This window comes from Hemibagrus wyckioides, linkage group LG01, assembly GCF_019097595.1.
Source record: "Hemibagrus wyckioides isolate EC202008001 linkage group LG01, SWU_Hwy_1.0, whole genome shotgun sequence".
Classification (NCBI taxonomy): domain Eukaryota; kingdom Metazoa; phylum Chordata; class Actinopteri; order Siluriformes; family Bagridae; genus Hemibagrus; species Hemibagrus wyckioides.
Window position 1 is genome coordinate 6,187,637 of NC_080710.1, and position 24,533 is coordinate 6,212,169.

Below are 24,533 nucleotides of genomic sequence, written 5' to 3' on the forward strand. Positions count from 1 at the left end.
CCTAAGTGTCTGTGTTTTTTTTTTTTTTTTTCCATCTCTGTGAAACTGAAATCTTGTACACGTAACATGGAACAATTTTTCTACAGAATCATTCTACAAATACTTTTTTAGGATCAGGATCAGTCGCATGCCACTGTGCTGCCAGAACTCTGTGTACCAAGGTGCACTTTGAAACATACGAAGTAGTGCATTAGCTTGTCTTTTCCCAGCATGCATTGTTCTCTTACTTGACGAACCTCGGGGCCTCCCGCAGGCAGCTGCCGCAGCTCGGGGAAGCGTGTACGTGCGAAGAAAAGGGCACAGCGATCGTCTGGTTAATTAGCAGGCACGATCAGGTGTGCAAAGCCGCTTATTAACAAACTCGTGGACCTCCGCAGCACGGCACAGATGTGCTAAATCACACTTCATCGAGTGTCGCTTAAAAATATTTATTTCTGAAATACTTTTTGTTGGTAACGAGGTGGAATGATGCAATACACACTACAAAATATACACACTTTGTATCTTTTAAAAATAACAGCCAAAATGAAATGGTTAACTTTCTTATTACGAACAAATAATAATCCCACAAGGTTGGTCTGCCTAATAAAATGGATGTAAAGGATAATCCATGACTAGGTGAGCATTAACATTAACAATTTCACTGTGTATGGAGCTGTAACTGTGTGTTACTATGGTTACAGTTGTTACTAGGCAATGCATTAATTTAAAATGAAGATTAAAGTTCCATTGACTGGAACTTCCTTCCTTCACAACAGTTTGAACCCACACCTTTGAGCAGTGCTTAATTTGTTCCGGGAAATGTCCGATTTTCGTGTTTTGCATTCCGGTATTTATTTTAATCGATCCGGCATTAACTTGTGCCTGGTGACCTGACAGCGTATGTGTGTGTGTGTGTGTGTGTGTGTGTGTGTGTGTGTGTGCGCGCATGTTAATGAGTGAGTGAAACACAGCGAACAAGGCTGAGTGGGTTTATGCAGATACACTTAGAGGTAACGTTTAGCTATTGGTCCTCAACATATGTTTTTGACCAATCAGCTTTCTTAAGTTTACAATTACTCTCATTGGTTGGTGATTATTGTTTCGCGCGCAGTGAGCAGCGGAAAGAAAGAATGGTTTATTGGTCTACCTAAATAAAAATTATAATTTCAAAATGTCAAAGAGATCATCAAACATATTTTCATTTTTTTTTAAATCCACGAGGAAAGCTAATGGTGTGCCTGATCAAAAGAGATACCGAGAAGATGGAACTGCACACCTGGATGAAGATAGCGGGAGACAGAAGCAAAGCGAGTTATACGAAATATAATATAAATATAAATATAAGAAATAACGGAGGACGCAACCACGGTGACAGAGACCTCCACTGATCAGATAAATGATATTGAGCACAGTCGTACTAAATTGCGTATGGTAGCAGAACCCAGAAGAGCCAGTCAGTATACAATTATACAGAGTTGTTAATGCAGAGGCTGAACAGATTGAAATGACTTCTACAGTATTTCGAACAGCTTACAAAGAGGCAAAACGCAATAGACCTGCCCATGGATTCGAGCACGAAAATAGATTCCAAGAGTTAAATGGCATCGACTTGGGGCGTATCTTAGGCAATATGTTAAGCTGTCCATTGGGCCGCGCAGATATTTGGTCCGCCCAGGGCGGCTCAATCGGGTGGCGCGGTTTCGTCCCACTTTTGATGTGTTTGGCTTCCCATAATTTACAAATTAAGCACTGCCTTTGAGCCAATCAGAATCCATTATCCAGACAGACAAAGTATGGTTCTATTATTGGATTATTGTTTTACATTTTTTTCTGGATATTGTCGTGGCAAATTGTAGTGTTTTTTCTACTTTTATTTTTAAAGAAACCATTCAGCAAATTTTAGCCTTAAATAAGAGCATGTGGAATAAAGAGTCAGTATAACAAACTCTGGAGTAAAAACAACTAATCCTTCTGAAATCATTTAGCTAAATATGATCAAGCTGTGGGATAGCGTCTTATTTGCTATAACAAAAGAAACATAGGCGTATAATATTCGCCTCATTTGTAATCATTGACAAGCTTTTTTTTAATGGCCTTAGCTCAAGTGGTTAAGGCTGCGGGTCATTGACCGGAAGATTGGGGTTGAATCCCCAGCACCGCCAAGCTGCCACTGTTGGGCCCTTGAGCAAGGCCCCCAATCCACTGTGCTCCAGGGGCGCTGCATCATGGCTGACCCTGCGCTCTGACCCTAGCCCACAAGGATAGGATATGCAGAGAAAGAATTTCACTGTGCAGTAATGTATATGTATTGCTAGTAGTTCAAATAGAGTAGGTGCAAAATAGAAGCATATTTCATTTAATGATAGACTGTTGTATCCTAGAGTGATGCATAGTCCAACATACTTAACGTTTCTCCATTTTTTCCAGAAGCACAACAACACACACACACACACACACACACAGTTTTAGGGTTGTTGTTTTTTTGTTACTAAATTTGACTAGTTTAGGAACATGTTGTTGGTTGAAAAAGCAAATCCTTGGGTGGTGTTAAAACCTAATAATCAGACTGATATCTAATCAAATGTGAGTTAGAGTAGACTAAGGAAAAGTCTAATATCTTGTTAATTCCATCCTTGTTTCCTACAAAAATAAAGAAACATAAGGAAAAAAAAGTATTTCCCTTTTCCCCTGGCAATAAATTTCAGCTAGTTCAGGCCTTCTGTGCTGTTTATTGAGCTGTAGATGGGCTGGAAATCTCGCTGAGGCTTACACACTGCACACATCTGTCATCTGGTGTGTTTCCAAAAAAACAAGATGAATAATTGCATGAAACAAAACAAAAAAAAAAAGATTTCAGGCTCTACCTTGACCATTTCTCAATAGGAACAAAAGATAAAATCCAGATATATTTCTGTAAATTAAAAATATGTGAACAAAGGAAAAAAATGAGATTATTGTAATGGGTCCTTATTATTTGTATGTAATCGCCCTTCTCTCAACCCCCTATGAAGAAATCATTCAAAGAAAGAGATAATCAGAAGTACATATAAAGTTTAATGATTTTTTTTTACAAAAAAGAAAGCTTTTTTTTACAAAATGAAGGAAAAAAATAAACAATGGCATTAATACATCAAAACACTTTTTTGGTTGTATTTGGTTTTCTTACAAAATAACTGCTACCGTACTTACATGTTGTACCCTGTGCACAAACCCTGCATATGAGAAACTACCGGAATGCTATCGCTTGACATACATCCAAGATCATCTCGTGCATCTAAAGGACAAGGCAAGATTATTTACAAGCGTCTCTGGCATTCGACGTTCTTAATTGACTTTGTTGAGCTCGTCGACTAATGGCATCACATTCCCCTGCGAAAGCGACCTGCTCATCTCCGTGTGGACAAAATAGGTTTTAAGCTCCCCTTTTCCCTTTACGTTGATGATTCCTCGACAGGAGCACATGTAGCCGAGCGTTAGCAAGATGCCACTCGTTTCCTCCGTTACCTTGGAAGAAGTATAAAAACGGAAGAAATTGTAGAATTTCTGAGGGGTAATTGAGGAATTTAAACAAAAAAAAAAGTTCATTTGTCTGAAATCCTTATCAGACCTGGGATTTAGTCTGGCAAGGGTACTTCCCAGGGGATTTGTGGCTCAAGGTGTGGGACATACTGGACTGGGTGCCAATCCATTGTAGGGCACAATTGCACACTCAACCCCACACTACAGACAATTTAGAGATGCCAGTCAACAGTGCATGTCTTTGGACTCGGGGAAGATATCAGAGTACCCAGAGGAAACCCTAAAACCGGGGGAGAACAAGCAATTTGTACATATTTGGGGTGGGGGTGGGGACACTCTTGCGGGTCACTCTTGATGGGGAGTCAAATTATTACAGGATATAATCACAAACATTTACACCCATTACAGACACCCATTAGAGATGCCTACGATGCATATCTAGGACTGGAGGGGGAACCAGAATACCTGGAAGAAATCCCTGAACCAGGGTTAGGTTAGGCCATGCATCCTCCATAGACACAGGGCAATACTCAAACTTCCAACCCCTAACCACAAAGCCACCATACCCCCTGAGTTGATGGAAAATTTGTTATATACAAAGGATAAAAATGTAAACTAACCTGTATTTTACCAAGGACTCCTGTGCTGTCCATTCGGCTTGCTACATTCACTGTGTTGCCCCAGATATCGTATTGCGGTTTCTGGGCTCCGATGACACCCGCAATCACAGGTCCATGGTTAATACCTGGATATTGAGAAAACCATTTGTTTAGCCTTCTTTCTATATACACCTGTTAGGCCAAATTAGAGATACTTTTGGCCTGGTTTCACACAAACAAATGGAAACCTCCATGAGGAATCACTCATTGGGCAGAAATACAATTAGTTACGCCATAAATTTAAATTTATGGATATTTTAACCACCCCCCTTTTTTGACAAGTACCCAAACTACCTAGTCAAGAGCAATTTTCACGGAGAATGAACAACTCTGATCATGTTTTAATTTTGCACTGTTTGTGCACTATACACTCCAGCCTTAATTGAATAACTGTGCTTGAATTGATTTCATGCTGGCCAATTCAATTCTTCCACAGTGCCAAGCTAATTAATTTAGCAAACCAACTAAAATGACATGGTGATTTAATGCTGTTCTTTTTTTAAATATTTATTTTTGCACATCTGAATGGAGAGACAGTTTCATATCATTTGACCTAAGAAATTAGTTAACACAACCAGGATCAGCTAAAACCTTCCAGTCATGCTTGATGGTGCTGCCTGGAGTTACAGCAAGAGGTTACAGCAATCTCACGGCTATTTGATTGAACTCCATGGAAATTGCAAGCTTGGCCATGGACTGCTGCCAGGCTCATCTTGAAATGTGCAGAATCAATATGAAAAAGAAGAAGGTGCTTCCTCCCTTTAATTGCTGCATCAGTAAGATTTTTTTACAGGCTTTGAGAACCATCAGGACTGGCAAGTTCAGTTCCAATTTTGAGAAATGTCAACTCCTTCAATTTCTAAATCTGATATGCAGAAGTTGCAATGAATAATGTAGCTTGTCCAGGAAAGCCTGCCATCTCCAAATGTGCAAAATCAATACAAGTATTAAAGTTCAGGATTAAGGCTAATGGATTTTACTGCCATATGATGTCCAATTGCCATCATTTGTCAGGATCAATTTCCTGCTGATTTTTGCCAAGGCTCATTCCAAACGTACCAACTCTTAGCTTGAAGTCGTTGAAGGAATGCTTATTGATGACATCGAGCTTCCCGACCAGTGCAAAGGCGAACTCGACCATGGTGCCAATGTGCATGTACTGTCTGTCATGCTCCTGAAATTTCACATGGTGAATGAGTAATGAACAGTTATGAAGCCATTAAACTCTGTAGAAGTTTAGCCAGGTGGATAATTTTAACCGTAATATGTTTGAGCTCAGGAGGTGTGAAGAATAGAAAGCATCTTTACACACATTAACACCATTAACGTTTGATTTAGCCATATCCACCTATTGGCATGCAGTAAAGTTGGAACGAAACAAGACAACACAAAGGAAAAACTCATGTGAACATGGAATAAAATCCACCCAGATATAGCCTGGAGCTGTGAGGTGGCAACTTCACCCACTATGCCACCAATTATTATTATCAATTAATCTGTTGTGATATTGTTGACATTACCTGTACATGTTCAGGTGTGGCGTTTAACCCTGTAGCTGCCATGTATGTGCTTCCAATGGTCTTAATTTTCTCAACTCCACTAAACTTGGGCTTGGAGAGCAACTGCATAGGACAAGAGGAAACCATAACCAACCCAGGATATTGCTAGTTATTAGTCATCAGTTAGCAGTATTTGTGATGTACAGTCACCTCATCAAAGTCAGCGATGATTTCGTTCAACAGCCGGAGACACTCGAGGCCTTCTTTGTTAACGTCTGACTCCGTGTAAAACTCTTTGAAGTCCGGGATGGAAGCGAACATCACGCAGACCAGGTCATAGGACTGATGATACAGATCCTAACATAGACACACAAACAAGTGAGAACCGGTTCCAAGCTACTGGAGCTAATGCTTAATGGTTACCCAATTCAACTATAGCCAAGTGCAAAAGTTTGTATCCCCAAACTGGTTCCTGAGTTCAAATATAAATTCTGTACTTCTGATTTATAGGTTAACAATCTGCCAGAGTTATAACAAACATGTCAGAAATTCGCTCTCTTTTTTAAGATGTATCAAATTTGATTTTTGTTTAAGTAATTTCTTTCCCATTCTGTTCTAAGTGAATCTGTTCAAAATTTAAACGATCAAGAATATTTTATAGCAGTTTCATGTGTGTTGAAATGTTTGGATTGTTGTTTCTAGATTTATAAACTTTTATAATATATGGTTCCTCACAGGTTCTTTGGACAGTTTGGAGTTCTGAGCTTCTTGAAAGTAATACTAAAAAGGAAGCTGCAGGGTTCTACATTATATAGCCTTAAAATAGACTTCTTCCAAAATTCTTTGGATTGATCTAGCTTCCTAAATGAAACCCTTCCTTGTATAAGGAAACATGAGGTAAAAGAAGATATAACTGCACTTGAAAAAGAGCCCAGGCTCCCACCTCATTCTTCCAGTTTCTGGCCAAGAAGTGTTCTGCCACGTGAGCAGGCAAGACGTTCTCCAGCAGAACGCGGTTGAGGTTCTCCATGGTCTCAATCTCCTCGCACTCCTTCTTGAACTTGTTCTTCCACAGGAAGTCCAACCTACAGTAATATTCAGTCTGTTACAGGAGGACACAGAGGTGAAGAGACAGGAGGTCACAGAGCTCCTTTTATTGACAAGACAATACAGTAGTTCCACAGAGAGAGACAGAGAGAGAAAAGACTCAAGCGCTTTGCTGTTAGACAGCTGAATGTCATTCAGAGAAGCTCCACATTACACAGTTTTTCTTTCACATTGAATTCTCAAATCTGGTCAGAATGTGTTGATTAAATTTCTATAATGGCAGTAATGCAAGTTTGAGGTTTATATTAATGCACTTTGTTTGATATGTGTTATTGTTTCTATAGTAACCTATAACTGGCATGGCAGTGCTTCTACATCATCTACGGCTAATAATAAACTGATTGAAGAGAATCTTGATGTTATAAGTGATTACAAGAACTATCGTGTCCCATACAACATTAAATGTAACTATAAATGGACAAAAAGACATACTTCATGCTTTTCATGTAGTAACCACCTACTTTCAAAGAAAGGTGACTCAACCTACAAGGCATTTGACCAACCTTTTCTTTATATGCACACTACAGGATGTGCTGTAACCGGAAAATAATCAGCTCCAGGCTGGTAGAAGTAACTCTGCACCAGATGTTGATTATCTGTGTTTTATTGCCGTAATCAGACTGTTGGGTTTCATATGTTGAGGAAAGCTTTATTATCAATCATGTACTTAGCCACTGATTCTGTTTAAACTCCTCAGCTACTATTTCCTTCAACGTTTACAGAGTCACATCAACATGTGAACGGTGTAAATGTAAAACGTTTTGTCTGATATGGCCCAAGTTCAAATTTCAACCATTAAAATTCTGTGTAAGGTTTCCCAAACACAAGTAAAAACATCCTAATCCGAATGCCAAAAGAGTCCTGACCAATTTTATATCAGACATGCGATGATCAAATAATTCATTTGCTTATACTGATTGAAAATGTCCGATAAGTTGATTTCCATTCTACTAGTGGAATGTAATGCCAGTGTACAGGTAAAAGAGATTCATTCAAACTATATCCATGTTTTTATTGATCAGTTTGTATGTTGATTGTTCTGAAAGTGGGAAATGCCGTTATTACAACAATTATGAAAATGTTCCACTTAGAAACATAAAGCTGAATTTACTGGTTTAAAACTGTAAGTTGCTCATTTTTTTGACAGAACATGAAACGAATGTAGAGGTTGGATTTTATGTTGGTTGGAAAACTGAACTCGGTCTCACATTTTCAAATCAGTATCAATTTACTCAAATCACATCATTACAAATGATGAATTTTACGAATGAAGTTTATTGCATGGGGCAGGGTTAGCATTCAATTAAAATTCAATCCACGAGTCACACTTGTTCAAATTCATAAGCATGTCTCATGAAAATTTAATTACACTGAAAAAGATCCAAGGTTTTAATCCTAGTAGAAAGTATCTTGATGCTTTCCTGGATGCTCATCACAAAAACCCTGCCAGTTATTTAAGGTGTATTATTTTCTTGCCATCATCAAGCTTGGTGTAAGAACTGATTGATGAGCATCCAAAGTCTGTGTGCGTTCAATCACTCTTTCTCTTGAGTGAGCACTTATCCACTTATCTGCCTATTTGGGGCCACGATGGATCTGATTTTGGAAACACAGGCCTGATTTTTAATTCAAGAGCAACGAAAAGTCTTACCTAAATAAATAAATCAAATCACACTGAACGATCCATTGTGAATGAGTTCAGGAAGGGGACGGGGTGTGAATGTCCTCATACTGCTCAGCTCCTTTAGCTCAAACTGACATCTGACATTTTATTTATTTATTCTTCTTAAAGTTTTACTCTTGTTATATGTGAATGAGAGCAAACAGTGTTTTATTTTTATTGAGTTATAAACCTACGTTAATAAAAAACAAGTAATATCTTTATAATAAGTGAATCTCTGTTTTTCAGTAACACACAAATGATCAGTTATTTTAATATTTTATTTATAACATTTTATATTTATTAATATTTAATAAATATTTTAAATACTAACATAACTAGCTGTAGCAAAATGGAGCTCAGTTGCTGTTTAAGTTGATATTTCTAACTGAAAATTTCTTAACAAGCAAGCTCTTAATCTTATGAAATGCTGATGGCTGTTGGAATAACAGTTTATAAATGTCAATGTAAGTTTATTTCCATTGTCATAAAGGCTTTAATTAAGTATCATATAGCATTAGAACTTTACTGTGAACTAGCAAAACCATTCAGGTTAAAAAAGGCAATCTTAAAAATAAAACAACAACAAAAAAGGCAGTAGCAGTGTTTCTCTGGGTTTTAGTTGCTCTGTTCTCACCCAAAGCCCCAGTGCTATGCATCGTCCTGACAGGAGAGGGATGGAAGGACTCAGGCGCGGGGAAACAAAGTCTCTTAGTGATCGTGGAAAGTGGAATAGCAAAATAGGCCTTCATTTACTGAATGAACTGATGGATAGGGGTGCTATTCTGGGAACCTGGCTATGTTTAGTACACTGCTCCATTGCTGTTTTCAGAACATTTTTAACATTTCAGATGGGGTTCATTACTGTTAAGGACAATGCTTTTGCGTTATGAGGTGAGGTGTATTTCCATCATTCACCACCACCACCGCCACCACCACCACCACTCTCAGCCCATTTACACTAGTTTCTGCCTTTTATTCTATTTTCCAGCCTCATGCCTGATGCTTTTTTGTGTTGAATTTGAAATAAATGTGCAGTACAAAATGACGGGGAAGTGGAAGAAAAATGGCAGAACAAAGACACTGCATGTCTTATGGAGAGATGAAAAGAAGATGAACCAAAGCCAGGCCCAGATCTGATAAAAAATATATATATATATCATAATTGTAATGGAAAGCATACATTAACCCCTAACCTTAACTTTCATATCTTGTTATGGCGTCATTTGTGAAATGTTAGTCAAAACAATTTTGAATACATTTTTCAAAAATGAGCATTCAGAGGATTCCACCTCATAGACACCTGCATCAGGATTGCACCAATCATAAAAAATGTACTGCTGAGGCAAATGTGGAGTTTGTGGAATGACGCAACTAGCCTAGTCAAATCATCTGAAGCCTCAAGGCTAAAGGTTTTTCACCATAGTGGAAACTGTACGACAATCCTGGGCGACTGTGGAATCCAAAGGTAAAATATGCCAAAAAATACAATGGGGTGAGCTGTTCTAGGACACTAATGAATGATTCAATGCTAATTGAATTATATACAATTATTTAAACAATAATATAAAAATAACTTACTGTTACCTCTCTGAAGTTGATCGTTTTCCACTAAAACACCTGAAATGTTTTATTTCTCAATTTGAGAAACATTTTTTTAATTACAATTAAAAAAGTTTATAGTTTCATTCAATGCTGTTGAACATCTGAGAAACAAGTTATCACTATAGCTATAGACTGGTAAACTGGTAATCCCTCACCAACCCTTTTTCTCTTTTCTTTTTTTTCCTCTTGAGGTAGAAAAGAAAACAATACAGTTTATAATGTTACCAGTAACCAGAATACCACAGGGTAGACCAGCACCAGCACTGGAAACTCCTTCCGTGAAGGTTAAATAAACACCTTACATAATGTGTGTCAACGAATACACATTTTTCTTTGTTTTGATTTTTCTTCCTCATTTAAGGTTTCAGGATGAATTGTGAGGCAAATGAGCAGCTGAAAACTTCTCAGGTGTGTGGATATAGTCTGTGCCTTGTATCAGAGCAGTATAATTCTCTAAGAGATAATTCCCTATATTTTTCTCTTTCCAAACTGTGACATATATTATTAGCGCTGGCTTTAGGGAATTTGTATTGAGGTTTTAGACTTTGGTAAGCAACTCCTCACTGATTCATTAAATTATACGGGACGACCGACCCCTTCTTCTTCCTCATGTTCACGGCTCCTTGTCTCCACCGCTTCAGTTAAAGTGCGCATGGCACAGTGTGTTTAACCACAATGTAAAACATTTTACTGTCACTGAGAGCAACCATGTCACAATAATGCTGTTACAAGGACGAACAAACATAAGCTCGGGTAAGAAGCAGTCATTTTCTCACCTGTCTGGCCAGCACAAGCAGGGTGACGAAGAATATGAAGAGTGACACTGAACCCATTGTCTTCAGATCCTTCAATACTCCTGGCCTAGGTATGGAAAATGCACAGAGAGAAAGAAAGAGAGGGGGGGGGGGGGTGAGTGTAGCCGATTCTCTGTTACAAATAATGTTACCTTTGGTTCCTGAAAGGCCAGTGAGCCATGCTGTGTCCAGCTGCTTATTAATAAAGAGTGTCACTGTTCGTTAGTGTTAACACTGCAGCAAGCTGCAAGCAAAAACCCTCACACCTGCTCTCCTGACTGAGCTACAGTCTGTCCAGATACAGAACTATCCGAAAACTCTCAATTTTGTTCTTTCATGATTTATATTTGAAATCAGTAACTTCTATAGTAGTGGGTTATTATTTTGGTGTTAAAAAAGTCCAAGTCCTGGTTCCCTTTCTCAACAAGATTTAAATTTAACTGGAGAGAAATGGTCGATTTTAACAACAATAATGATGGGCACAAATGGATAGTATTCTATAAGGCTATAATAAAGAAATTATCATTTGGGTTCTTTTCAAATTTTAAGTTCTAAAAATTTTAAGCAATAACTAATGGAACAAACTTTTAAAAAATCTTTTACTCACAACGTAGCGCTTCTGTTTTTGTGCTATACATTTACCCACATGCTAAAGTAGAATATGTCTGACATTTCACTATAACTTTTGTAATTTTATGAGATTTACTTTTTGTAAATTTATGCACCAATTGCACAATTATCCAGTTATTATTTAAGCTACCACCAGTTAAACAACACTATGCTTATACACATTGCAAAACAAAACAAAAAAGATCTCATTTTCTCATACAGAGTTCATAATATAAAAAAAATAAATTCATAAGGCTGTTTTTCAATATTTTCTATACTTATTTCAAGCTTTTGATCATTTTCTAATTTCAACTTTTTGTGGAAAGGAGCATAAAACACCGACCAACAGAACAAAATGTAATACAATCACTTCAGAGTAATGCAGTAATCTTGACACCATGTGACACTGCGTATATACTGTGAAAAGGATGTGCACTTGAAGGCTTTGTTACATTATGGCCAAACACAAAGCTTATTTCATCTGCACTCAAGCTCCTTCTGTGTGCCCTGGAGTGCATCTGGAGCACAGTGCAGTCTTGATGAAGATGGAAAGCCTGTCTTTATTTTGGGCTGAGTAAGTCGGTCTTCATCGGGCTCTAGTAATAGGAGCCCAGGACGAGGAGGGACTCAAAGCTTTGCATAATAAGAATAACAGATTCTACAACTGACAGTCTACAATCATCAGCCCTAATGAACACTTATGCTGAATCCATTTCTGGCTCTGAGGTAATTTAGAGTGCCACTTCATTCAGAGAGGTCGATATTGTAAAGAGACAGAGAGAAGGTTTTCATGATAAAAGCTACATAAGATCATCCTGACTGATGACTGATGGCTAGTTCCTGCGTCTTTTATATTTCAAACCATAGATAGCTTTGTTCGTCACCAAAAACACACACAAAAAAAACACACTGACCGAAATGGTTGTGTTAGTCTGTATATAACAGAGATTATGTCAGAATATGTGCCCACATGTGCCTATGTAAGCTAATCTCTCAGAAAATCTGAAGTCATGTTCATAAATGTTCATTTTCACTGCTAAACGCCAACCAGCTAATACATGCTCACCTGACAGGATTTCTCAGAGGACTATAAAGATGAGTTGTATTGCTAACTAACAGAAGCAAACCTGACAGGTCATATTCAACGAGCCAGCGAGCTAACAAAGGAATAAGATGACTGAAGAAAGGACGTTATCTTCATATTCACATCTTTACCTTTACAGTATATTAAGATTTTATTAACTAGCTAGCTAAAATAAGCACCCTGACATAAATATTTATAAATGTTCATAAATTTCCCTGCTAGTACTAGCTAAATAACATGAGCTAATAAAATCATATTTATACTGCTAATTTTCATAAACCAGCCTTTGAAAACTAGCTAACACATGTTGCCCTGACAGGATTTTTATATCATTTATAAATGTTTCTATGTCTGACAGGGTAATAACATGAATCTCAGCCCAAATCTAGCCTTGGTACAAATGTTGGCATTTCACTTAGCTTACCTGTCCAGAACTTTGTCTTTGTATAGGAATTTGCTGTATTCGTCGAGCAATGAGGCATGTGTCTGTAGGATGATGACATTGTAGGCCACGACAGCCATCAGCATGATGAGCATCTTCAGCTCGTAGTTGATCCTCAGGAACACAGAGCAGGAGATAAGACCCAGGATGCAGCTGTAGATGAAGTACTGACAGGAGAGGACCAGGGTCACAAACCTGAGGAACATCCTGAAGACTAGTAATATATAAATGCAGATGATGTTTGCTAGGGCTATTATAATTTTCTACCAATCCTCAAGCTCTAACTGCTTACTCCAAACTGTGGAAGAATGGAAAAGTACAGCATTTTAAATGCTTACTATTAACTTTTCTATGATGTCTATGTTTTGTTATAATTAACTGATTATTTTTGAGTGTGTTTGGTAAGGTAAGGTACATCGGTGGTCCAGAGAAAGCACAATATGTTCACTAGGAATTTCAATGAGGTGCTCAGAAGTCACTGAAGGTTGGTCCAGTTGCATCACTTTCCTCATCTGAACTTGAAAAGTGCAGCTGTCCTTGTTTCTAATGACTGCTCGCATAATTTCACAAAATTCACATAATGACATGATGATAAGGATGATAATGACAAGCAATTACAACACCATGTATTTAAGCTCCGGTAATTTTATTTATCTTAACTTTTTTTTAGTAACCCCAGATGTCTGAACCCAAGCTGTATTTTCAATGCGACAAACAAAAAGTGATTCCAGAAAGTTCCTCAGCTCAGGGTGTGAAGAATAAGAAATGATGGAAACAAAGTAAGGTGAATCCAGAAATTTTTAGAACGGTGTTTTAAAGTTTTCAAGCTAATAACAAATTCCAACACATTAAACTTCTCTAGGAACATCAATCTCTAAAATGAGATCAACAAAGTATTCCAAGCAAAAATAAAACTCTCTCTGCATACTAAGTAGTTGGCCTAAGTAGAATTCTATATTTCCCAGCCTGGTGTATTAAAATGTTTGATAGCAACGACATTTAATGCAGATAAAACGTATCACTAGTAAACAGCATTAAATCTAATTGTGGGAGGTTTCATATATCCATTCGTGCTGTCTGAATTAAGCCGAATCATTTTATCTCATTTAGAATATGGTCATCTTGAATTTTTTTTATATGAAAACATCCCTACATGATTTGAAATACCTTTATGCTTATAAGCCTGTCTACACACAAGGTAAAGTAATAAAAAAAATATGAAGTGTTAGATTTGACACATCTCAAATATGTTTCGATCAAAATGTTAATTTTTTCCTCTTTTGTTGTTGGGATAAATATAACAAACTGTTTAATGCTAATGTCTAATTAGAGTACAAATCACCTACACAAAATACATGAATATTGGCATGTTAATGCCCGAGTGAAGTCAATTCTGTGTTTTATGAGCTTGTTAATAAAAGACAAGCCAACCCTTTGTCCATGATTTTAGTCTATTATAGTTCATGGGTATGAAATCAGGATCAAACCCTGACACTCTATCCAAGACGCAAGTGAAAGAGAAGTGTTTCTCAAATAGGCAAGTGTGTCTGATCACATGGAGGCACTCAGTGCTGCTGTGGATGGCTCCATGTGGACTTTGTGGAGATGCATGGGATTACTTATGGATAGTACCACTTGGGGACCACAGTGATGGCTTTGAACTGCTGTTGCTGATGCTTTTGACAAGGATGAATTTATGATTAAACAATAATGAGTTCCGTAATTCCACTGATGCTCATACATCCAAGTTGCTCAAAAGCTCCTAGTTACACAATTGCACTTAACTATATAGTGTACAATTATAGAAAGGAAAATATTTATAATTACAATTTATAATTGCAATGAGGATGGGTTCCCTTTTAGGTCTGGTTCTTCTTATGGATCCTTCCTCATATCATCTTAGTGATTGTTTCCATTGCTGCTGTTTCCTCTGGCTTGCTCAATAGATGACACTTTATTTTTACAACATTTCAAACTAACCCAGTAAGCCACCTGTGCTTGTGAGAGCCACTGAGTTCAGCAACATGAGACAGACACTTTCCCACAAAGCCATGGATCTTCACCGGAATCTGTCTGTTTATCCTAAATACAGACAGACCGCACCTAACATCCTTCAACCTCCTCATCCATGACTCATACAGCCACCTTTTTGTCTGCTCTGGTGGTTCACTAGGCAGCTCAGCATATATCTTGCTATGATATTCAAAGTTCAAGGCTCTCATCTTTATGTGTCAGTGAAAGAAAAAGAGAAGGATAAACACATCTATGTAAGCTCCTTCCTCTGAAGTCACCACTGACAGTTGACCTTTTTTTTTTAATGTAAGCTAAGGTTAGTTGTAGCATTTGTGATTTATTAGGTTGAAGGAGCTTATACAGTTAGCTTGCTTCGTCCATGAAGTTTATACAGAGCCAAGACACAACATTAAATATAACATCATACAACTCGAATACATTATACAAAAGTGATGGCTGAAAATTGTCCAGAGTTGTAAGGATTTTAGCCAACTTCAAGTCAAACTCATTCATTCATGTCTCGCACACTGCAACACATCACATTTCCAAAACAGGCAGCAGAAAAGAGAGCACAAAGGATGAATTTTTACTCCATCAAATAGAATGCGTTGATCTTCTTAAAGAAATCATATTTCTTTACACTGTCTGTAAAAGTGCCAAATAAATAATTTATTGTTCTTTGCTCCATTGTCAGTTATGTTCTTTTGGCAGGCTCCATGTTATCTGTAAAAAGCAGCACCTCGAGCAGCCTACTGAGCAAAAGGAAAGCTGTTTTCCATATATAGTGTCATGGGAGGAGGTTCTCTATGCAAAGGGGCATGGCCATGTACAAGCACATCAATTTGGAACATGCAGAATTTCTCAATGCATCGGTCCCTCGTGGTTTCACCAGTCAGTGGTTTTAATGCCAGTGAATAACATTGATTATCTTGTTCCACTGGCACCTGTCAAGCAGTGGGATATATTAGGCAGCAAGTGAGCACAGTTCTCAAAGATGATGTGCTGGAAACAGGAGAAATCTGGCGATTAGTGCGACTTTCAAAGGGCCAAATTGTAAATGCTAGACGACTGGGTCAGAGCATCTCCAAAACAGCAGGTCTTATGGGGAGTTCCTGGTATATGGTGGTTAATACATGACAAAAGAGGTCCACAGAAGGACAAATGATGTCCAGGCTAGCCTGTCTAATCCAATCCCACAGAAAAGCTACGTTCTGATGGATCAGTACTCATGAAAGACCTACATTATATCTGGCAGGTGGTTTTAATTGTTAAGGCTGATTGGTGCCTATGCATTATAAACAGAAACAAGGAATTTATGACAAATTTATAATCTGGTATTTTTTGCCCTGCTATTTCTGTCTATTGTAAGATATTGGCGACATTTGATTTAATTCTATGGCTGGAAAAAAACCCCCACTGAATTCCTTGAATACACCCTACTTGAATGCGGGAACAGAGAGGACTCTTTATACTCCTCACACAATATACTTACAGGAAGGTAGAAATTATTCTTCTCCAGGAAAACTACCGGATGTCCATCAGGTTGGAACAGCGTTTCGTTGGATGTATTATAAATGGGGAGATGATGTGTCAGGTCGTTCTGCAGAAAGAACTGAAAAGAGAAGGAAATAAAAACGAGCTTGTTCTATCAAGTGACAGTGCAATCCTATTCAATAAGACTACAAAATTGCAAGCATTGTTTCAAGCAGTCAGCGCTTTTTTTCTTGTTCTTTTTTGACTATGTGTCAAAGTCGCACTGTGCCGAAGGAAACGTTATGATCTACTCTGTGCCTTAATGCTTTCAAAGTACTGAACGCAAGTTGAACTTGGAGAAGGAGAAACCATAATCCACACAGAAGTCCAAGGTAACATTACTTATAGGCGTAAAACTTATTTATTACTGTTTATTGCTAGTGGTTTTTCAAACTATAACATAGTGTCTCTGCATTCTATTCACAATTTGCGGCAATAAGCTGTGTCAGCAAAGGTCAAGAAGATAAAATACAGAAATGATGATTTTTTTTTTTCAAATTTCTGGTTCAATTTTGCTTATAACATACCAAAATTCTGAAAAGCTTGCATTTATTTACATATATAAAAATGTAAAAATACAGGGCTTGGACAATGAAAACAATGGCTAATATGTCTATATATGCATTTCTATAACATTCTAGGATTAACATTCCTATAACAAAATATTATTTCCAATAAAATACAAGTAGAGCTTTAAAAAGATTCTGAAAATCAAATAAAATCCTACAGAGCAAACAAAAATTCCAGGATTTTTTGACCAGGGTGTACAAGCCAGCTCAAAAGTATTATACCTATATGGCAGGTATTAACTAGTTAATTTGGTGTATAACTAAAGGTCTATATTTTTCTTTTATATCTGTATTTTTTCTTTTATATTTCCTTGAAATTCAGGAAGTATAAATGAATATAACATTTTCAATAATAGTAAACAGAACATATGAAGTAGAAATGCATGCAGCAGGACGCACCATGTTGAAGATGGCCATGACGAGGATGAGGGTCGTGGTGGCCATGGTCAGAGTGAGACGAGGCCACGGTTTATTCGCAATGATGACGGAGGACCGGAGAATCCAGAGCCACGAAGCAGACGCTGTCTTACTACAATGCTGAACAGAGGGGAAGAATTTATATATATGAGGTGACTGAATCAATCATTTCAGTTTTGCTTATTTAAATACTTGCACATCTTTACACTGGTTTCATTTAAACCAAATAAAAAATAATATTTACAAAATTCAACAACATCCCTAGATTGTTCGCACCAAACTTAAGTATCATAAAAAAATTCAACAGCTAAATTTGGCCTACTTATCAAACCAATCTGTGTGGGTGTGGCCTATTGCTTGATTGACAGTCCACTGCAGTTGCTAATTAAACCCAATCAGGATTGATCTATCCCAACCTCCCCAATTATGAGTCAGCTTTTGCTTGATAGGTTGCTTTGACTTGAAGACATGGTGTAAGTATAAACACTTTGGGCAAGCTACATTGTGACGGTGAAGCTTATGCAAGCATTCCACATTATTATCCCTGCCCTCTACTTTGACTAAGACTTTACAATAACAGTGCATAAATATTCACAATGCACTAAAACCTGATTTAATTACTTAAACAGGACTAATGACTAATGATGTGTGAAGGCATGTAGTTATCACAAACCAATGAAGAGCTAACCCTGACTACAACGTGAGTCTTATTAATTCATGTGTGAATAACAACCAGTAAATGTTTAATTAATAAATAAATAAAAATTGAGATGTTCAGCACCTGTTGTCCCAATTGCACCAATCAGCCTTAATCTAAAATGCTGTATGCTTCTACATCATGTCTGTAAAAAGCTTTAATGAGAAAATCTCAAAAAAGTGTTGCTGCAAAATATAAGAACATCTAAATTTCAAATGTATTCATCCTTCATGGTTACTCCGTATTTGAATAAAAGCTTAGCAAATATACAATAATTTGCTGAAAGCTGTTTATTTTGTTTTGGTTTCTTTAGGGCTATAAATCTCGAAGCAGGATATTGCTGTCAAATCAACTGCTTTCATCATAAATAACTTAAACAAGATGAAAAATAAACAACATGGAGTTTTTAAGTCTTGTTTTTTTTCTCCTGCTGTCACATAGCAGTCTCATTTTACAGTGTGAACATTAAGGATGATCACGCCATGTCACTATAACTATAAACTACAAGCAGTTAAGGTTAGGTTGAGGGGGGCGGAGTCATTCTTACGAAATCCAACAATATTTCACTTTGTCGAGAGAACTGGGGTAAAATGTGTGACTATACTAGCAGATAAGATTTATCTGTCAATATAATAAGCAATCATTTCAATTTACTTTCAGAAATGACAGATCTCCAGCATCACAAACGCATATATTTTGTTTGAGACTGAAATCATTTACAACATTAGGTATAGAAAAACACAATCTAGAAAGAAAATAACCAACATATTTTTAAGGCATCCCCAAAAGCTTAGTACTAAATCCACTCTTATTCTCTTTTATATACATAATTAATAATTAATCTTTAAATACTTTCCTATATACATAATCTTTACTTCTATTTCTCCATCCATTCAGCCATCTATATATATATTTTCTGTAAGGGTGCCAACACATGACAGGGCACAACTGCACACTATGGACAAATAGAGATGCCAATCAACTTACAAAACATGTCTTTGAACTGGGGAGGAAACTGGAATGGCTGGAGGAAACCCAAGAAGGAGAACCGGGGAGAACATGCAACTCAGGTGGGAAGTGAACCCCCAACCCTGGCAAACAGGGACTAAGCCCCCTATTCCTCCATGTCCCAAAAATCCAAAGAAAATTAAAAAAGTACTTTCTACTAGACATTGCACCATTTTAAAAGTCACTGTCAACTCACCAAATAGAAAAGTCTATGATTTATCTAAAAAAAAAAAGGATTTTTGGACTGTTTGGACTGTTGAGGATCTTTGGACTGTACTTTGTAGTACTGATACAAATGCAGGCGTCGACCTTGAGTAAATTACCCATCAGGTCAATGCTGACATGCCGTTATGCTTTCGAGCGTGAAAAATAAGAAGAGCAGGAAAATTCAATCCAGCACTATATTTCAATCACGTTTGTGATATTGCCAGGTCAGGCATTTTTGTTGAGCGTAACAGAATCATATATCTTTTTTATCCTGGACAAATAGGCCTTGCTGCCATGTATGGTAATAAATAAACTGCTAATCCTCAAAACTGAGCACATTTATTACATCAATATAAATGGTATCAAAGACATTTTTAAAAAATAAAGCAAATAGTGTGTGTTTCATATTAAAATTGGACAGAAGTGCAATCTTTAACTCATTATGAGTAATGTAGTTTACAAATAATAGAGTTAAATTGTATTAGGCTTTAATTAAAAATGGTGGCACGTTCATAAGAGGTGTGTAACTGAATATGATTATAGTTTTGTCATTTATATTGAACTGGTAGTGTGTCTAAAATATAAATCAGTTGCACCTTTCAGGCACAATAACACAAACATCCGATATGAAGCTTGTGGGACAAATAAAGACTGTATTTCAGCTACAGACTTTTTTTTTTCTATTCTGGGAAATAGAGCCAACTGAATTATTCAGAAAATAGCACAAGCAGGGACAAACAAATAAAAAACTGTGCAAGGCCTGGAACAACATCTACAGTTGTCTATAGTTACTGGAGTGATGTAACAGGTTGAAGAACTTTGAGAGTCTGATAGTACAGATTTTGTATATATGTTTTTAAAAAAATTATGAGGTAGCAGCTACAGATAGTGGCTCATTTATACACACCAGGATTTTTTAAACTAAACCTGGATTTAAAGTTGTTAAATTGTCTTTATTTGTCACATATCCTTTACTGCACAGTGAAATTTTTTCTTCACATATCCCACCCTTTGGGGTTGGGGTCAGCGCACAGGGTCAGCCATGATGCAGCACCCCTGAAGCAGGGTGGGTAGGGGGCCTTGCTCAAGGGCCCAACGGTGGCAGCTTGGTGATGCTGGGGCTTGAACCCAGATCTTCTGGTCAACAACCCAGAGTATTAACCACTTGAGCTACCACCACTCCAAAGGCATACAGGCAATCACAAATGAACTACTAATATAGTAAAAAATGTGCTATTGATGATACATTTAATCATACAATCACTCGGGTAAAGAAGAGGTTTATACTGTAGAAATCAAATCTGCTTTTTCTTACCAAGAGATGGCCGACGAAGCAGATGAGCAGAATCATGGAGAGGATTAGGAAAGCAATCCCGAATGAAATTCCCAATACAGCAGTCCTGCAATTCATTACAAAGCATTTTCAACACTAAAAAAATATATAGTTACAGCTGCTTTTGGTGCAGAAACTTAATTAAGGGAAAGCGGTCATAAGACTGTCATGACAAACAACAAACCTTCGTTCAATCAGTTTATGAATTCATAAAGTTGTTCTGATACACTCAGTGTGGACCTACTGTAAAATGTAATAGCAGCTGACTTTGTAGCGAAGTGTACTTTTCCTGTAATGTTATTAATGTGACTGTCATTACATAGGTATTGATAGGTGTTCATTAAAATCTCATTATTTATTTGGATGATTTATTTTCCCTTAAAGATCAGAGAAAATATACAGAGGTCAGCGAGTGCCATGATTCACATTGTTCAATGGAAACTTTGTTTAACTTTCCAATGAACTCACTATCATACACATCATGTGACTCTAAAATGAGTTACGACATAAGCTGTCATGACATTAATGTCAACCAGACACAACGTTGAGTCAAACAAAACTTATGTTTCTTGACATAAAAATAAATCAAAACTGTCTTTATGACAGCTGCTGCCTGCTGGACATAAGTTACGACATAAGCTTTGTTAATGTTAGTTGGTTAGTCATGAAGAGCCTTTTGTAGCCTTGTGAACACTATAATACCAAAAACCATAATACAGAACTGTATTTTGAATTGTGTTTTTTAACTTGTTGATGATACTCTATACTGCTAATAAAAAGGGGACTCACTTTGGCAAGACCAGTATTTGAACTACGAAGATGCAGAAGAAGATCAAACAGGCGCAGGTGACGTAGTACTTAAAAGCAGGCAAGGTGGTTGCTCTGTACTGTGAAAAGAAAATATGAAGCACTTCTGAGAAATACAAATTAGAAACTGAAGTCATTGTATATATTCATCAAAATTTGTAATACATATACACAAGAAATACATAACACGCGAATATGGATTGCACAAGACTTGTGCATTTTATATTAGCCTTAATTACAGTTTTTATCCCTTGCATGCTATTTTTTTATACTGTTATCACATTCTTGAAGCTTAGAGACATCATCTATGTATCCAATAATTTTATAATGTATCCATAATTATTGACAATAATAAATAATTCCATTTGAAATGTGTGCTTTATAAGTAAGTGTTATAACATATGCTATTATTTTACATTACTACTTTGTAACAGAGTTACAATTGAAACTTTTGGTTTGAGAACATAAAAATCACTAAATCTGTCCAACATGAGTTTCATAAATAAGTTGCAAAATGTGTATATTAGTGCTTCATAACTGTGATAAAAGCAGCATTATTACTTATTATCATTATTATTATTTTTGTTTAACATGAAAAGTAACAATAAATACAGCATAATAAGATAATAAAGACAAACATGATGGACAATACAAATTATACGTCACCTCACAAGTATAGACCTAAAGCTTATAAAGGTTTGCTGTATAAATGCCTTATATATATATTCTGAAAGATTTATGACTTTACAAAGCAGTGATGCTTGTAATAAACTCTTAGCAAGTGTGTATTGCTATCATGTGTATAGCTAGCCTGTTATTTAATAATAAATACGTAACTTACACTGGAACTTCATAACATGTTTATAAAGCATATAGAATTCATATACAGTATCTCACAAAAGTGAGTACAGCCCTCACATTTTTGTAAATATTTTATTATATCTTTTCATGTGACAACACTGAAGAAATGCCACTCTGCTCCAATGTAAAGTAGTGAGTGTCCAGACTGTATAACAGTGTAAATTTGCTGTCCCCTCAAAATAACTCAACACACACCCATTAATGTCTAATCCGTTGGCAACAAAAGTGAGTACACCCCTAAGTGGAAATGTCCAAATTGGGCCCAATTAGCCATTTACCCTCCCCGGTGTCATGTGACTCGTTAGTGTTACAAGGTCTCAGGTGTGAATGGGGAGCATACTGTAAATGTATCGATTGCAGTGACGGCCCGTGCATTTCACACCTAGGCCTTCACTGGTGTCCTTTCTGAATTAATCCACCTCTATACCATCATTATGACGCCACGGCAATAGATACTAATAAACCGTTAAATAGCAAAGTAAAAAAGAAAAAAGGCTTCAGTATTTCACACCTCAAAAGGAATAGTCAATTTTATTACGGTTACTTTTCTCAAAAAAGACATTCTTGATGACGTATGCAGCAAACTGGACGCAGCATCCGAAATGAGAAGCAGTCAATATAGTTCAATATAGAAACAATGTATATGTGCGGTTCGCTGCCTCTGACTACTCCACAGAAATTGCTGACTTAATCATATGCCTGCTAGATGGCCCCAGTGACGCCAACTCGAAATCTGATTGGTTAATGTAACAATTTCAGTGCCACTTATTTTAAGCTAGGCCTTAAGGCAGCTTTCTTTCACCCTGGAAACACATGATGTCAGCCACTGTCTGAAATATGATTGGATAAATACTCTTATCATAAATATACACTACTGGAAGCGGCGCAACCAAGAGAAAAGCTATGAAATGTAGAGAATAGACTGTTGGGGATAATTTAATACACATTCATGGAAAAATATATTAAACATATTAAAATGCAAGTTAGTGATTCAGATCACTGCTGTTTAGGCCAGCAGAGAAGGCCTTGCTGGCCCTGACGGTCCACCACTGATCGATTGTACATGCTGCATTATTTTTTTCCAATGTTTCTGAACAATCACTGTAGATTCCATTTAAATGCATTGTAAACTAACACAAAACTCTGCATGTGTGTATCAGTAAATATAATTATTTACTTTCCTTTAAATCATGTCGCAATTACAAAGTGGCTTCATGAACGCTGCTTATAAACAGACATATTAGCACCTAATAAGGATCAAAAACACATAACTCTAATGCGATCTATAGCTTACCTCCTTTTCTAGCGTTTTGTTGTGAAAGAACAATGATATTCTCTGAATATCTTCCGATTTCAGCCATTGTCTGCAAATTTGAGATTAGATTAGAAATGTATTCCACTCATCCAAACAGTAAATACTTTAAAATCCAATACAAATAAGAACCTACTTTTGGGAATTTATACCATCAAATGTTCGTATCATCCGTTCATTTAGCTCCTCTTCAAATCTCTTCTTCTGAGATTTTGTCCTGGATCAAATAAACATTTGAGAACGTCTTCCATGTGTGAAACTGATATTTCCAAAAAATCATTTCAGCATTTCGTTAACGCAGCACTTCTTCTTCAAATTAGATTTGAAACACAACCTGTCATCATTTAGAGATACATAAAGTGCCAAAGAGCCATTAAGAGCTTTACAAGCCAATAAAATCATTCAGAATGAAACGGTATAGTGATACTAAAACCGAATATGCCCCCACTCGCTCTGGCTTTATTTTGTCTGGTAGAGTTTCGATTTTCAGTGAACATAATGCTGCATCAGACTAAACCAGACGATGGTTTTGAAAACAAACAAGTCCTACCTTTCTGAGCGTCTCTGGAAGTGATACTGACCCAGTGGCACATCCTATGAAAAATTGCACAGTTAGTATCACTATAGTGCTTAACTAGTATGTTTAAGTGGTATAGCATGTAATACATGACAAATGTTTTCTTTCTTAAAATTTCTGTCTGTTTGTGTCTGTATTCAGCACTGAAATTGTCTATGAGTATAAATAAATATCTCATCTGAATGTAGAAACTCAGTGTTTGTAGAAGTTACAGTTTTTTCTGAGCATTTCCTTTTAAA

At 36.8% G+C, this 24,533-nt stretch overlaps 1 protein-coding gene across 1 annotated transcript in view; it reads right to left on the minus strand.

Moving 5' to 3' along the window:
* Nucleotides 1-3,016: 3,016 nt before the first annotated feature.
* Nucleotides 3,017-24,533, minus strand: part of adcy2a (adenylate cyclase 2a) — a 138,496-nt gene continuing 116,979 nt past the window's right edge. The window contains exons 11-25 of the mRNA XM_058398988.1: nucleotides 24,268-24,311; nucleotides 23,854-23,934; nucleotides 23,700-23,769; nucleotides 21,527-21,624; nucleotides 20,720-20,804; nucleotides 17,475-17,612; nucleotides 16,466-16,585; nucleotides 12,943-13,127; nucleotides 10,808-10,892; nucleotides 6,603-6,761; nucleotides 5,870-6,016; nucleotides 5,681-5,782; nucleotides 5,220-5,334; nucleotides 4,122-4,246; nucleotides 3,017-3,486 (exon numbers count right to left, since the gene is read on the minus strand). Of these exons, the coding sequence (XP_058254971.1) occupies nucleotides 3,307-3,486; nucleotides 4,122-4,246; nucleotides 5,220-5,334; nucleotides 5,681-5,782; nucleotides 5,870-6,016; nucleotides 6,603-6,761; nucleotides 10,808-10,892; nucleotides 12,943-13,127; nucleotides 16,466-16,585; nucleotides 17,475-17,612; nucleotides 20,720-20,804; nucleotides 21,527-21,624; nucleotides 23,700-23,769; nucleotides 23,854-23,934; nucleotides 24,268-24,311 (1,734 nt within the window). The 3' untranslated portion in view covers nucleotides 3,017-3,306. The remainder of the gene's footprint in view (nucleotides 3,487-4,121; nucleotides 4,247-5,219; nucleotides 5,335-5,680; nucleotides 5,783-5,869; nucleotides 6,017-6,602; nucleotides 6,762-10,807; nucleotides 10,893-12,942; nucleotides 13,128-16,465; nucleotides 16,586-17,474; nucleotides 17,613-20,719; nucleotides 20,805-21,526; nucleotides 21,625-23,699; nucleotides 23,770-23,853; nucleotides 23,935-24,267; nucleotides 24,312-24,533) is intronic.